This window comes from Perognathus longimembris, chromosome 24 (assembly GCF_023159225.1).
Source record: "Perognathus longimembris pacificus isolate PPM17 chromosome 24, ASM2315922v1, whole genome shotgun sequence".
Classification (NCBI taxonomy): Eukaryota; Metazoa; Chordata; class Mammalia; order Rodentia; family Heteromyidae; genus Perognathus; species Perognathus longimembris.
In genome coordinates this window covers 16,685,870-16,702,073 of record NC_063184.1, presented here as the reverse complement: position 1 = coordinate 16,702,073, position 16,204 = coordinate 16,685,870, and the positions used below count along the sequence as shown (strand labels likewise).

Below are 16,204 nucleotides of genomic sequence, written 5' to 3'. Positions count from 1 at the left end.
TATGCTATCTGAGTTGTGTAGTTTTAGTGATACAAAGTTTTCCATGAAGTAGAAGAGAATAAATAGCATTCATTAATTTCAAACTAGTAAGTATAATAAAATAACACTGCATTATAAGTTTAAAAAAAATCTCCAAAATTACTTCAAAAATTGGAAATATAAACTCTTCTCCCTTAGAATTTCAATACCAATTTCAGATATACTAAATTTCCATGGAATTTTATATTGCCTCATTAACATCTCAAAAAAGATCATGAGCATTTTATAACTTTATAGGCTAACACCTCTCCCACTCACCACTACATTAAAAAAACACACATGCTGACAATTATTTTTATAAAGGAAAGAAGCCAAAACTAAACTAAAAGCAAAAATGATGTGCAAACCAAAAATAAAATAATGACTATCTTGATGGGACAAGATGAGAGAGAGTTCTACTTTTTCCTCAACTTCTGGCTGATTTTGTTCATTCTTTGCATTCATTTCTCTCTCTGGCAGAAATGCCAGAGTAAATATGTGTGAAAAAATAGACACAACAGGAAAAGGGAAGTTACTATTTCAGAAGCTTTAAGAAGTATGATTTTAGTCAGGCACTGGTGGCTTATGCTTAGGTCTTGAGTTCAAGCCCCAGGACTGGCACAAAATAACTAAATATTAAAATATAATTTTGCATCTAATTGTCTTCATCTGAGACAACAAACTGTCATTCCTCCAGCTTAACCTTATCGACAAGGTCTGTGAAAGTAGTTTCTATAGATTTCACTATTTTGAAATAGTAAATGAGCTTATGGGAAATTTTATTTTATTTTCACATAACAATACTGGGATGTAGTGAAAGCTTATATTTAGCCTCGTTTGATTTTTGATAGGTTTTTGGATATAAAACAAAAGAATTTTTTTTTACAGGATATAGAAGTGATACTAGTCATCACTTCTTATGCACCTGCCAATCACCATGCAGACACTGTAATCACTTGGAGCAATTCTTCTCTATCAAAACATTAAACTGAAATGTGACTTGCTTTCTGTAACAAGTTACCACTCACCAGGGGCTTTCTCCTAGCGAACATTTCATAATGTTCAGTCTAAGAAAGCAAATGCATGAGGAATTCTCAAAAACCTTGAATATAGAAACAGACATCTGTGGTTCTTTCAAGTGTCTAGGCCTCTCAAAATCTCCCTAACATTGCAGGAACATTCTGAACATATTTTTTTTTAAAAAATCAATTCTCAAAGAGTGTGCCTAATTTTTCAAAATCACTTATTCATTGGGTCTAGCATTACCCATCCTCTGCAAGATGGTTACACTCCCAAGATTGACACCGTTTATGGCCCCAGTGAATTCTAACTGCAGACCCACAGTTTGGTTGAGTGGAGGAATCTTGTGGCCTCTGATTGATGACTCCTTTAAGACTAGAGACCAAACAGAAGTTGGCTTTAGGGTAAGGATAAAAGGGGGATGGGGGGAGAGGGGACAGGTGAAGATGGGAACAGCATGGACAAAGGAGATAAAGGAATTAAGGCTGTCCATTTCTGTACCCAAACCGTGACCAACAACAGAGGAAAGGAAGTGCAAATAATAATAACAACAACAATAATACATTTTTACAAAGCATATAATTTTTCTTGATTGTTCAAGGTGATTGGAACAAGTGGGGTGCTGTTAAATGTTTCTTGCTCTTTGTTTTCATTGAAAATAACGAGAGGTCTTTAAATCACTGCAATTGGCTTTTTCAGTCTCTAGATGCTTTAAACTGGCTTGGGAGAGATCAGGAAAATAGAAAGAGATTCAGCTTCCCGAGTCTCTCTCCAGACTCTTAGTTTCTTTACCTTTAAAGACTGTACACCTTCATTTCTTTGGGGACCTAACCCCAAGGGGTGCTGTTCTTCCCTCTCCACTCCCTCTCTGTCCTCTGCCTCCCCCTCCTCGGGTCTTCTCCATCGCACTCACCTGTCCACGGCTATGGCTGTCATGGAATAGATGCTGGCAAACACCGCCGTGATGGGAAAGAAGTTCTGGAAGCGACAGTAGTTGGCGCCGAAGTACCACTCGCTGTGGAGCGCGTAGATGAAGTTGACCAAGGTGTTGAAGGCGGCCATGGAGGCGTCCGAGAAAGCCAGGTTCACGAGGAAGTAGTTGGTGACGGTCCTCATACGCTTGTGGGCCAGGATGATCCAGATGACAATGACATTTCCCAAGACCGCCACGGCCACCACCACACCGTACGCCAGGGACCAGAGCGCGATCCGCCAGGACGGCTGCACGAACTGGTTGGTGAGGTTGGCGCGGGGCTGCGAGGGCGCGGGGGTCGCCAGCCCCGAGGAGACGTTGCCGACCTTGGCGAGCAGAGGGAGCCAATCGGCGCCCAGAGCCCCCGCGGCCGCCGCGACCCCCAGCCTGCTGGCGCTCAGGTTCCCCACGCCGTCTTCACCCGCGCCCCCTGCGCCCTGGGTCCAGGTCTCAGCCTCTGGGAAAGATGCCATTGTGTACCCCCTTCCCCCCCCCCCACTCCGATCTGTAGATCTGTAGCCCCCCCCACCCACTTGGGCGCACCCCAAGCTCAAGCAGGTTCCTTGTAAGTTCTCTGCCTCCTGGTGACTTGGGAGCTGGGGTGCCCGGGGGTCGGTAGCTGCTTGCCTGTGAAGCGATGCTGAGCGGGCGGATGCGGAGGACTCAAAGCCCACGAGTTTGCAGATGGCTAAGACGAGACGGTTCCGAAGAAAGAATTAGGGGCTGTCCCCCCAAAGGAAACTCAGCTCCCCGCCCCAGACGCCAGCTGCAGAAGGACGATCCTGCGCTGAGCAGCGCGCGTGCATGCTTTATAGACTCCCAGAGTCAGCCCCCTGCCTCCGTGACGTGGTGGGGGCCGCAGAGCTGACGAACCCCCTTTCTCGGGCTATGATTGCACTCTTTCTCCTCCCACCCGCCCGCCCTCCGAATTCCATCCGCTTCCCGGCCCAGCAGCCCCTAGCATCTGAGCCTGGGGCGGCTGGTGCGCACAGGAAGGGCTGCACTTTCTCAGCTATAATTCAAACCTTGCCAATTTTGGATTCTCTCTTTTAATTCCAGGGTTTTGCTCTGAGACCTGGATGGTGGCATGCACTTCTCTAAACGGATGAAACCGTTCTCCCCTGAAGTGAAAGGAAGATCCCAGGTGGTGCTTCAAGAGGGGATAACTAGGTATAGCTAGCTACAGGCCTTGGCTACATTGGGAACCACACACTTTCTACAGTGCCAAGGGTTTTGGGGATTTCATTCAGCAGCCGGCTCCCATAGTTTTATATATTTTACAGCTCAGATTCTTTTTCTTCTGCTCTACACTTTCAACATCCGCCCATTCCCTTCTTTCTCTATAACCTTTGCCACTGGAAATCAAACCCTTTCATTCTCACTCCAAGCAAATAGGAATATGTCTTCCCTCCCTCCCCCATTCTTCTCAGTTTAAAATGGCCTGACATTCAGAGAGTAAAAAACAAAAACAAAAACAAAAACAAACCTCTGAGATGTAAGTTGTTTTGAATGACTATGAGATATTAGGTCTCTGCCCAGAGATCAAAATACGTTTTTCTGAGCTAGGTAAGATGTGTATAGTTGGTCTACATGGCTTCAGGATTTGTGTAATTGGTGTTCAGTTTTAGACAAGAGGACACATGCCTATCTTTTTCGTGAGTTTTTAACTTGATTTTTTAAATCTTTGTACAAAGGGATTTTAATTGAGCATAACAATTTATGGGTGCAATGCATCTTCATCAATGCCAGCCTTTCTATCATTCTCCCTCCAGTCAGTCCTGAGGATTGAACTCAGGGCCATCAATTCTGGCTTGGCTTTCCTTCTGGAGGCTTAGCTCTCTACTATTTGAGCCTCATTTCCACTTCTGACTTTAAAAAAAAAAAAAAAACTAGCTAATTCAAGAAAGCATCTCACAGACTTTTCTGCCTGGGCTGGCTTTTAGCCGTAGTCCTCAGCTCTGTCTCCTGGGTAGCTAGGATTATTGAACTGTGCCTAGAAGCAGGTAGTCTGAATTGACATAGATCTCACAGGATGTTTCTAATGATTGGGATATTACAGGGTAAAACTCGCCTTTATTAGTCTTCTAGTAATTGTACAGGTATTCAGAGATAAGCGGTTTCTCCTAAATACACTGTAAATCTTTGAGCCTCACGTTCCCTGTTTGAAAATGAATAATTTTTTTTGTCCTGGTCCTGGAACTTGAACTCAGTCTGGGTGCTGTCCTAGAGAAGTTTTGCTCTAGCACTTAACCACAGTGGAGCTACAGTTCCACTTCCTGCTTTTTTGGTAGTTTATTGTAACTATTATAACAGAGCTGGGAGTTGGTGGCTCAGTCCTGTAATCCCAGCTACTCAGCAGTTTGAGATCTGAAGCTGGTGGTTCAAAGCCAGCCAGGGTAGGAAAGAGAGTCTTATCTCCAATTAACCACCAGAAAACATAAAGTGGAACTGTGGCTCAAAGCACTAGAGCACTACTATTGAGCAAAAGAGCTCAGGGACAGTGCCCAGACCCTAAATTCAAGTCTCATGACTGAAAAAATAAACCACCAACAAACCCAGAATCCCCCAAAACAACAAAAAGAATCTCACAAATTTTCCTACCTGGGTTAGTTTCAAATTGTGATCTTTAGATCTCAGTCTACTGAATAGCTAGGATTATAGACAAGCCTTTGCATACTTACAAGTATTAGGAGTTTTAGTAGACTTCCTCCAACAACACACGGTAGGAGAAAGACTTCAATAAATATTAGTGGCCTTCTTTTTAATTATGGCTATGCACTATATCTGAACATTTTCAATTGAAATGGATTCCAGTAATAAGTAGTATCAAAGAATAGTTCATGATTTGTAAACATTCTGCCTTCTTAAGTTTTCTAAGTTAGGATCTAGTCTCCACAAAGTTGGCACTGAGGGCACAAAGGGTTTTAAGGTAACTGGTGTGAATGGTGAGTGTTTTCTTCTTAACATTTTCACAGCCAAATAGGTACTGCGTAGGAAAACCCGATAGCAAGAACACTGACAAATGCTTGATTCAAAAAAAAAATGCATACTAAGCATAATAGTTACCAAAAATGACTTCCTATTTCTTCCCAGAGAGGCCCATGTGATAGGGGCTGGGAATATGGCCTAGTGGCAAGAGTGCTTGCCTCATATACATGAAGCCCTGGGTTCGATTCTTCAGAACCACTTATATAGAAAATGGCCAGAAGTGGCGCTGTGGCTCAAGTGGCAGAGTGCTAGCCTTGAACAAAAAGAAGCCAGGGACAGTGCTCAGGTCCTGAGTCCAAGCCCCAGGATTGGCAAAAATAAAATAAATAAATAAATAAATAAATAAATAAATAAGAATATGTGATAATTACTAATGACTACTTAGCAACAACCAATTCAACTTTTCTGTTTGGAAAGGTAGATTATGTCTTTCTTTCAATTTACCATTAGAAATCAGTTGAGTGGCAACTGACAGTTTCTTCGGAAGGGAATGTTTGAAAATTCTTTTGTATAACAACACCTATTCAAGATTATGAAATGGGTCATGTGGTGGATTGGTTGATTAAACATTCTTGGATCAAAATTTTAGAGTTGCAAATTACTTGCTGCTTTGAATCCGGAATATTGTGGGTCTGTAATTCTGATGACGACACAGATACGGACAGAACTGTATGAGAGAATTATATGACCCAACCAGAAAAGCAAAAGGAAACCCTAAGTGATATGACGGAAATAGGATTAGATACCATGAAGGAATTTCAAGAGTTTACTCTCTGAGCAAGGCACATCTGTATATGAAGAACAGAGCCACTGTTCATTCTAGCCCTGCTGGGAAAATGCTAGGTACCAGGAATGTAGTTACAAAGCTAGCCATGAGAATTGTCCACCTGGAGCCTGTAGTCTAGCAATATTTTCATCATTAAAGCAGGGGTAGAAATAGAAATAGGAGATACAAAAATGGGAATGTTTAGTTGTGTAAAGGAATGTTCCACTTATTTGACTCTGAATTCTATCAGGTTCTCTTTATATACTTTTTTTTGTGAAAAAGTATTGAATATCCAAAAGGAAAGACAGAGCTAACAGAAGAGTACATAGTTTGAGAATGAAGTCTAGGAGGTAAGAGCTAAGAATAATTCCCTTTTGAAGAGGTTTTCCTGAGTAATCTGCCCACTGAAGCTCCAGACTCTGAATCCTGTTCTTATTTGAGTTCCCTCCACTATGTTTTTGAAAATTATTTCCTCATCTCTTTCTCTGGCCCTAAGAACTCCATAAGTCATAGCACTGGATCACTGGAAGAAGCAGAAGAATGCAGGAAATGGTAGAAATCACCAGAGATCATTCTGAGAACTCGACCCTATTCTCTGGCATTTGAAACTTGGAAATCCAATGGATGTGCTTATGTAAATGTATGAGGCCTCTGATGAACCATGTCATGGATGGAACGCAGTTCGGTAGACAATGCTAACAGGCTTTACATAATGACAAACCAAACTGATTGCACAAATATGCTGCAAATTATGATCCTTTATGTAAATGTATACTGTTTATTTCTAATAATCAAGAAATATTTTATTATGGTGTGTTAACTTGACTATATGCCTTCTACATTTTGTATATTATCTATATTTTGGCTTCAAATGTATCATAGAAACATGCTCCAGTTACTTACTGGTGATTTAGCATAAGAAAATAAAAACTGAGAGGATGGATAGGGTTGGGAGAGATAAGGGAGAATTCTGGAAAGGGTGACATTGATCAAGACACATTATATTCATAAAAGGACATGGTTAATTGAAGCCTCTTTGTACAACTACTTAAAGATAAAGGAAATAAATTTAAAATAAGAATATGGATACTTGTCGTATGTTAATTATTCTTTCTTGCATTCACGGCTTGACAGTTAGTGTCTTATATTTCATACTTGAATTGATTTTAACAGGCCTCTCCAAAGAAAGTCTAACATGATAGTATTTTATGTAATGTTGCTGGCTAGTAGATAAGCTATTTTGGGGAAGAAGCTCTTGTCTAAATTCCAGATTTATGTCTCTGGCAATGATTATCTATATGAAAGTTTTTTCACACTTTTTCTTCAATATGTCTAGTATTTTTTTCACTGTGATGAGGTTGTTTTTCAGGACTTTATGTTTACTAAACTAGCACTTTGCCAGTTGAGCCATATCCCTGTCAGATATATATTTTTTCCTTTTCATCCAATTCAGATCCTCATAGTCTAGTACTCTGGCTCTTTATTTATATTTTTTCCTTTGATATTTGCTTATTTTGCATTTGAGTTGAATTGGTTCTTACCTTTGCACTTGGGCCACCTACAACCAAACTATGAGCATTGCAATCAATCAATCAATCAATCAATCAATATGCCCTCTCTTAATTGTGAATACAATTGCACCTTGAAGATTCTTTCTAAAAATCAACTATGCAAATCTATAAGCAGTTCCCAATTTCCAAAGTTTTCATCTATTCTTTGACTTCCTTCTCCATCTCTTTCCTTCTTTTCTTTCCTCCTTCCTTCCTTGTTTCCAATTTACTTGACAAATTTAAAGTTCATCGTCCAGAAATTTCAACTTTTGGTTTCAACCTTATTTTTATCATTTGTTTCTATTTCAATGATAGTCATTTCTTTCCTTTTAAAATTCATTTTTCATCCATGATTTTTATCAAGTATTTTTCTCTTTATAGTCTCTTCAGGATCTTATATTTGTCTTTTTTTAAAGCATCTTTAAAGCAAAATTAAATAAACATTTAATTGAGAGCTTTTTTCTTCCAAGCACCTATAAATTCTTAGTCTCCAGGAAGTAAATTCTTTTCTTTAGTATTGGAGCATACCTAGAATTTACACTAGTGAGGGGCTTTATTTTAGCACAGGGTTTAGAAATTTCTACGCATTTTGATAAGGAAATCATGGTGAGTCAGAAGCAGAGCTGGTCAACGTATGGCAGCCAGGGAACAGGGAGTAGTAACAGAAAGGGTTCAGGGTGCAATATAGCCAGAAGGCGGTGCCTAGACTAACCCACTGCCTCCAACCAGGCCTTAGGATCCATAGGTCCAGCACTTCCCAGTAGATTCAAAATTTGAATCCACCAATGGATTATATCATTCCTTGCATCAAAACCGCAATGTTCTAATTATCTCTGAAACTATCTTCCCAGACACACTCAAGGATTAGTAAAATGCTTTACTATCTCCCAGGCATTTTTTTTTTAATTCAAATCCAATTAGAAATGAAAATTAACTCTAAATCTGTAAAGGGGGATATTTCTCAGGGGGTTGGGCTAACAAAGAGGGAGAAGGAAGAGTCATATGGCTCAAGTAGGTTGCTTGCATGAATGAAAATAGGACAATAAAATATACTGAAAATGTTCTAAAAAGGTGGAGAAGGAGGCAAGGCATAGTGAAGAGGACATGGATGGATTTTGGATATATTGTATACACGTTTAGAAATGTCACAACAAAATCTCCATTATATAATTAATTCATGCAAACAAATAAATAAGTATCACACTCTCCTAATGCTACAAATCCAATAACTTATTCCAGTGCAGTAGATTTCTTAGCAAATTTCATGTCAGTTTTCAGATTTTCGTTCCCACTACTGCTGCCATCTTGGTTCCATTTCTTACTACTTTTCTTGCAATTCTATAACAGCCACATAATGGATGATTTTGATTTTAAACAGCACTTTTTTGTTTCGTTTTGGTTTGGTTTTTGCCTGTCCTGGAGCTGGAACTCAGGGTCTGGACACTGTCCCTGAGTCTGTCTGTGATCAAGGCTAGCACTCTACCATTTGGGCCAATGCGTCACTTCTGAAGTCAGCAACGTTTTTTTCTATTAACTTTAAACATAAATCAGTGCTGTTTATTTTGCTGAAAACATTTCAGTGGCGAGTAATGAGGTACTTCAATATTCTATCTGTCATTATCTCTTTAAGATAATTTTTAACTTCTTCCTGACAAAGTTCATTCTTTTCATTATTTGGAATTATTAGCAATACTCCCATCCTACATCCTACTACTTTTATTTATCATTTATTTGTAATAATAGTACTTCTTCTTAGAAAATCCTTTAGTTCCCATTACCTTGTTAATTTAAATTTTATTTTATTTATTTCTTTTAAATGAAGGTGCCTATTAAGGAGCACTTGATCATAGTAAAATGTAGTAGTAATTTGGTTCTCCCCACCCCCACAATTCAATGATTACAAGTTTACCTATTTTTTCTCAGTTAAATTATAAGACATTGGAGAGTAAGATATGGATTTTATCAAGCTGATTAGTATAGACTTGCAACAGATATTTTAGTGGAATTGCTATGTACTTAGCATATCATCTCTCCTTCCTGTTTAAAATATGCAATTAATAGCCCTCTTAAACTGCTCTAAGGAACATTTAATTTATTAAAGCCTGAACTTTCAGAAATAAATATGTTTCCACTGAGGTGGCTTTTTTAGGTAAAATTTATGTTGTATAATTTAAATTAGTACTTTAGAAGTTGATTTGCATTTTAAATTGTGCTAAGAATAAATAATTTTATGCTTTGTGTATAGAAATCCATTGGCATGTTTCATGCTAGAAATATTACATTTGTCTATTACTCTTTTATCCTTTACTTGAGAGACCTTTTCTTTTTACCATTCACCTACAATAATGTTAGACTTTAGTTTTATTAGTCGATATGTGGTTAATACAACATGGTTTCATATTCCTGTGAACTTAATACAAGGGAAGAACTAATTTTACCCATACAAACAGACTATTGTAACATACATTCAACCTTTGTAACAAAGGACAATAAATAAGCAGTATCAACTTTTGTTCTTCCATATGAACAGAAATATCCTGAACTACAACTGTGAGACTTAGTAGAATGTTGGGAGTTTTTCTTGATGTCCTTACATTCCCTATCTTCCTTTACCCCACAAATCTGGTAGTTTACTAACTCCAATAGTGTGGATTCAACATTCTTAGAAGTTTTATATCAATTTTTAAAATTTCCATTCCCCACTGGTGATTTGTCTCTGGCCCTAATTCTTACCATTTCCTTGTAGATTTCCTGACAAGACCATAATGGATCATCTCGATTTTAGTTACCACTCTGTTTTTATTACTGGGTAACAGTACTAAAAGTTTTGCTGTTACCGGCTTTAATTGCATATGTAAAGGAAAACTGTGTTCAAATTTTATGAGTGATAACATCATTGATTCTTGTGTATAATTTTAACAAATGGAGTATCTACCTATCTCTATATTATCTGTCTTTCTATCCACACACACACACATACACTCACACACACACACACACACACACACACGTCTGGTTTTTATCTGAAGCAGTGACTTTGTAAAAGTTTTCCATGTGCAGTTAACTGAGAAGGTTGAAAGTACAAAATTCTATTACCTGGTTGGGAATGTAAGCCATTCAAATTGAATTTGGAAGTATAGTTGCTTTCCTGGAATCTCCAAATGAATCACATGTGGAAGTTAGATTGTACTCAGTTCCTCAGGGGTTTGTGCTACAGAGAAACAGATTCATTTCATTTTTTTTTATAATTATCTTACCTTGAAATATATAGTTTTCATACAATAATGAAATGAATCTTTGTTCCTTTGCTCATTTTGTTTGCCTCTTTTGGCTTGTGAATCACTTCCTATGTTTCAATCATGAGGAATGAACTGTCATTCCTGTAGTCATTGCTTCCTGTGACACATGTGCATGGGAGGCGATGATCCATACAGCCTAGTTAAGAAGAATAGAGAGGTCTTTGAAAAATAGCAATGTATTTTGAGTATATACTCTATTCTTCTTTCTCCATATGTTTTTCACTTTTGTTAAAAGAGCAGGGCACCATGAATGCTTACAGTCTTGGATTTATGAGCAGGACTTCTTGGAGGCTTTAATTGGAGTAGCTTTCTTATAGTCTATTCTTGAGGGAACAAATTGGGGGTCTTGCAAGAACGATCTTAATGCCTACCTCGGATAGTGACTCCAGTGACTGTGTAACTCCCTACTTGCCTTACCTTTTATAGGTTCCGCCAGCTGTCAGCATCACCACACTGAGAAATAAATTTCCAGCACACAAACCTTTAGGGGACACATGCAAACCCTACTCAGGGACTGGGCACTGTCTCTGAGCTCTTTTGCTGAAGGCTAGTGCTCTACCACTTTGAACCATGGCATCACTTCTGGCTTTCTAGTGGTTCATTGGAGACAAGAGTCTCACAGACTTTTCTGCTGGGGCTGTCTTTGAATCTTGGTCCTCAGATCTCAGCCTTTCGAGTAGCTAGGATTACAAGCATGAGCTTATTAGCTTTATTTTAGTATAAATTATACACTTGATTCAAATCTACCATTTATGGATTATTTACTCTGTAAGGCATTGCATTCTGTAGATCTTTCTTTTCCCAACAACAGTATAGTGCTGAAGTCCCCATTTGCAGGTGAGAAAAGGGAGGTTTGAGGAAGTTTTGCCCCAATCTAAAGGATAATAAATGTAAGGAACATTGCACAGATGTATAGCTTTGTATAAAAGAATCTCATTGTGGACCAACTCAGATGCCCCTCAGTAGATGAATGGATAGAGAAATTGTAGTCTATATACAAAATGGAGTTCTATGCTTCTTTCAGAAAGAATGACATTGCCCCATAAGGAAATGGAAAGACTTGGGAAAAAATCATACTAAGTGAAGTGAGCCACACCCAAAGAAACATAGACTTTATGTTTTCCCTCATTGGTAATAATTAATATATACCTAGGATAGTCCAAGCAGAACATCACAATAGCTCAACAACTATGTACATATGATCATATAAGATTATGCTAAGTAAAATAAACTCCAAAATATGGAAACAAGTGGTTTCTCATTGTTGTTGTTATTTTTTATCATACTATGTGAAATTATTTCATTTTTCCTGCATTTTTCTTCCCTATGGTTTAGTCCCTGTTGTCACTGTATTTGTTTGTGGTTGCCTGGGTATTATATATTTTTATCTGAATTAGGGAAGGGAAGAGGAACATCAAAATGGTGAGACAAATGACAAAAAAACAAACCAATGCAACAGCGACACTTACAAAACAATGTGTTGTAAACTAGCTGTGCAACTTGTGGGGAGAGGAATTAGAGAGGAAGGAAGGTGGGAGAAAATGATGGAGGAGATAACACCACATTTGACAAGAAATGTACTCACTACCTTTCATACGTAACTGTAACAACTCTGTACATCACCTTGACAATAAAATTAAATTTAAAATTAAAATGTTAGCAACTCAAATAAAAAAGAATCTCACTGTGATATTTTCATATGTGTACATAACATGTATACATGTATATCTACCTCCCTATTACTCTTCCTCATTCCACCTTCTATTTGCTCTTTTAAAAAACTGTTCATTGGTTCATCATACTATTTTATTTTATTTTTTGCCAGTCCTGGGGCTTGAACTCAGGGCTTGAGCACTGTCCCTGGCTTCATTTTGCTCAAGGCTAGCACTCTACCACTTGAGGCACGGGGCCACTTACAGCTTTTTCTCTGTGTATGAGGAAGCGAACCCAGGGCTTCATGTATGTGAAGCGAGCACTTTACCACTAGGCCATATTCCCAGCCCCTCATCATACTATTTTTGTATCTGCATATATTGTACTTTCATCATATTCAACCCCCCATCATCCTACTGGTTTCCTCCCAGAGTCCTTTTTTTGCATCTGTCATATGTATATGCATTTATCATACACATATATCTTATATTTTACATTCTATATAGGAGAGTAACATGCTATACTTCATTTTCCAAGTCTGATGTTTTGTTAATTTGATCCATACACACAGGCAGAGGAAATGATGTCCTGACTAGGACTCATCCAATAGTTCAGAAAATGTGACCAAGTATTGGCAAATGGATTTTCACCATATTATAACCTTTTGCACATCAAAGGAAGCAATCACCAGAATAAAGGAACAGCTTATACAACAGGAGGTAATGTTTGCCAAGCGTTCACTCGACAAAGACTTAATATCTATACATATATACACACATATAAACATATATGTATATACATATGCCCATATATGTCTCAAAAGTTAAATACTCAAACCCCAATCAGTCAATAAATAAATGACAAATGAAGAAAATGTTTCAAAGATGGTTAATGACATAGAATGTAATATTAAGCAGAACTGAAAAATATAAAACTGAAAATATAGACTATTGCATCAATTGCATGAGCAAAGTTGCATAGTTGCATAGTCACAGAGAGAAAAATAGATTTAATGAGCCTTACTTTTATTAATAACTAGTCATAGTAGAGTTTAGTATCATGTGGTTTATTCCTACATATCTCTGTATTTCTACGTATCTATCATTTATTTACCTTTAAAATGTAATCTTTTTACATGATCTTCTCTATGGAATGCTGAGTATTGAGGAAGAAGACCAAAGCAAAATGATTTCTGAACCTGATGACATATTAATGCCCTTACTATAGAATCTCTGAAGAATAGCAAAGCATAGTTAATAAAATCCAGAGTCTGCATACTTATTATCAAATTAGTATCCTATATATGATGATTGCAGAATTTCAGCTCCCTCCCTCAGCAACATCCCATCTCTTATTACTTATTTCTTACTATTTCCAAGGCACAGAGTAGAGTATATGTTTTAGAAACAGAGGTTTGACTGGGGATTCTGTATATTTAAATAGATTTACCATACTTTTGCTTCAGTTTCACTGTCAAACTATGATAATATTTAACTTTTTAAAATGAGGAATATACAAAATAATGATGCTAAACCTACCTTGCCTATGTTAATTCAGGTTGTCCCTAACTATAGAACATTATTTTGACAGAAATGATAAATTCATGGCACTCTTTTGACACCCAGGAAATGTCCAAGCACTGTAACGTGTTCCTAAACTCATTCAGATTTTTATCGGCATACTTTAGTTGTAAAAGGTGGTTTCATTGTGGCATTTCTATTCATGCATCAACCGTACCCCGATTATCTTCACCCCTTTTACCACTCTACTTTATCCTCCTCCTTCTTAAAACAATGACAGCAGCTTTTATTGTTCTATTTCCTTCATGCATATCAAGTACTATGACCATATTTATTCTTTTTGTCAGCCCTTCCCTCCTACTAATATCTGCCTCCCAACAGAACTTGTTGTACCCTATTGTCATTCATATTTTTATTGAATTTTAATTATATCATGGTATTTTGCCATGACACTTTGCTCATGCATATATTTTATATTAATCAGATTAACCTTCTCTATTCCTCTCTTTTCCCATTCCCTTGATTGTTCAACAGCTTTCAGTGAGATAGTTCATGCCAACTTCATACCTAGATGTGTTGTATTTTTGTATCAATCCATTCCATCCTTATTGTTACCTTTCTTCCCTTCTCATTATTATTCCAAAGGAGACTAATTTATCAGAAGTAATACATAATATCTGGAAAACTGTACTGATCATTTGGATTCAGTCTGGGATCTTAGTCATTGTATTATATATACATTTCCAGAAAATAAATAAACACATAAAACCATTTAAAAGTTGGAATTGCAACTGAGTGAAATTTAATATCTTGTTCTCACCCCACAAATTATTTAACTCACTTATTTCAAAAGAAAATAAAGCCACCCCCCAAAAAAACCCTTCAAAGCACTCTTTTATTAAAAAGAAAGTAAAGCATTTTAACACTGTCTAAAGATGATGCTCAAAAGATACCACTACACTAGTCTTTTCTTTAAGACAAAGAAAAAAAATCCTAGGTGTCAATGAAAGAGGAAAGACAATGTCTTAGTGGAACTGTTAGACAGTTTCAATTCCTGGCAGCAATAAAGACAGCAAATCAGGCTCCTGCAGACAAATATTGTATGAAGGCTAAGAGGAGTGGTTATCACGTGGGAATATACATCGATTTCAGAGGATTCCTAATGAGTGAAGAACACAGAAGAACGGTTAGATTCAAAAACAGAAAAAAGGCAAGAGATAAAGCAAAAGGAAAGAAAAATCTGTTTCCAGTGGCAAAAATTGATTTAACTTTAATGCTGAGATATGGGATAATTATATTAATCTTGACATACCCTCAACAAATGGCTTGCCATTTTCTATGCTGAAACAAAATTCTCAGGGAAGTTGAATTTTCATATTTAAACTTTTTCAGGATCTCAGAAAGTATTTTGTATGTAAAATAATGTAACTTGAAAATTTGAAAATGCTGGAAAGATAAAACATTTTAAAAGTCTAGGAATAACTGCCTTTGTCAAATATTAAAAGAAAGAATTATTTCCTCTAAATGAATATAAATAAGTTTAATTATAGCCTTTTCCTCACTTCATTCATCTCTAAGGAACTGTATGGTTTTCATACAGAGCTGGAGAGTATGCATTATAGTATAGAGAGTATATTAGACCATTGCTTTTATTCTTTATCTTATAAATGTCTATGTGGTGCATAGTTCAATTTTTTTTAACCTAATATACTAATGGAGCAGAGCAAATATGTAGTTTATACAGAAATGGGTATACACGTGTGTGTATGCACTGTTCTGATTGGTGGAGGAGAACTATTACAAGCACCCCCTCTGCTGGATGTTTCTCTTGTCTCCGTCCTGTTACACTCTGTAGTCCCACACACAGTGTGTCTGATTTCCCCTCTTGAATTCGACTTGCAGAACTACAAGAATCCAGGGGGTGAAAAAAAAGCCACGTTAACTTTCTTGTTTGTGCCATTTTGTTGAAATTTAGTGGTGGTCTGGAAGTGAGGTTAAATAATACAAAAAAAAATTTAAACTCTTCATGGTGGACTTTTAATCCAACTGTGCTACTAATCTATCCAGCAGATATTAATCCATTGTCCAGTGATTTTTAATTTTTCTTTCTGGAAATGCTAATAAAGACTTATTGATAGATATTTATTGAAAGAAACCAGATACAACATTTCTGGAAGCAAAAGGTTCACTAAATCATTTTTAACAAGGGAAAATTCTGCTTCCAGTATTTTCTATGTTCACTGCTGCACTTTTTTTTAAGTTGCTACAGTTTACCATCCAGGAATAAAAAAAACAGGGGCTGTGCTGTAAATAAGATTGTGCTTCTGAAATCAGAAAATGTAAGGAGATATAGTTTATTAGTAGACAATAGATTTTCCTTATCCTCCTGGGTTTAGAAGTAAGTGATGATTGCATGT

At 37.3% G+C, this 16,204-nt stretch overlaps 1 protein-coding gene across 1 annotated transcript in view; it reads right to left on the bottom strand.

The window, feature by feature from the left end:
• Tacr3 (tachykinin receptor 3) overlaps positions 1–2,484 on the bottom strand; it is a 46,724-nt gene extending 44,240 nt beyond the window's left edge. Inside the window, exon 1 of the mRNA XM_048333676.1 lies at positions 1,952–2,484. Coding sequence (XP_048189633.1) covers positions 1,952–2,484 — 533 coding nt within the window. The remainder of the gene's footprint in view (positions 1–1,951) is intronic.
• Positions 2,485–16,204: the final 13,720 nt, after the last annotated feature.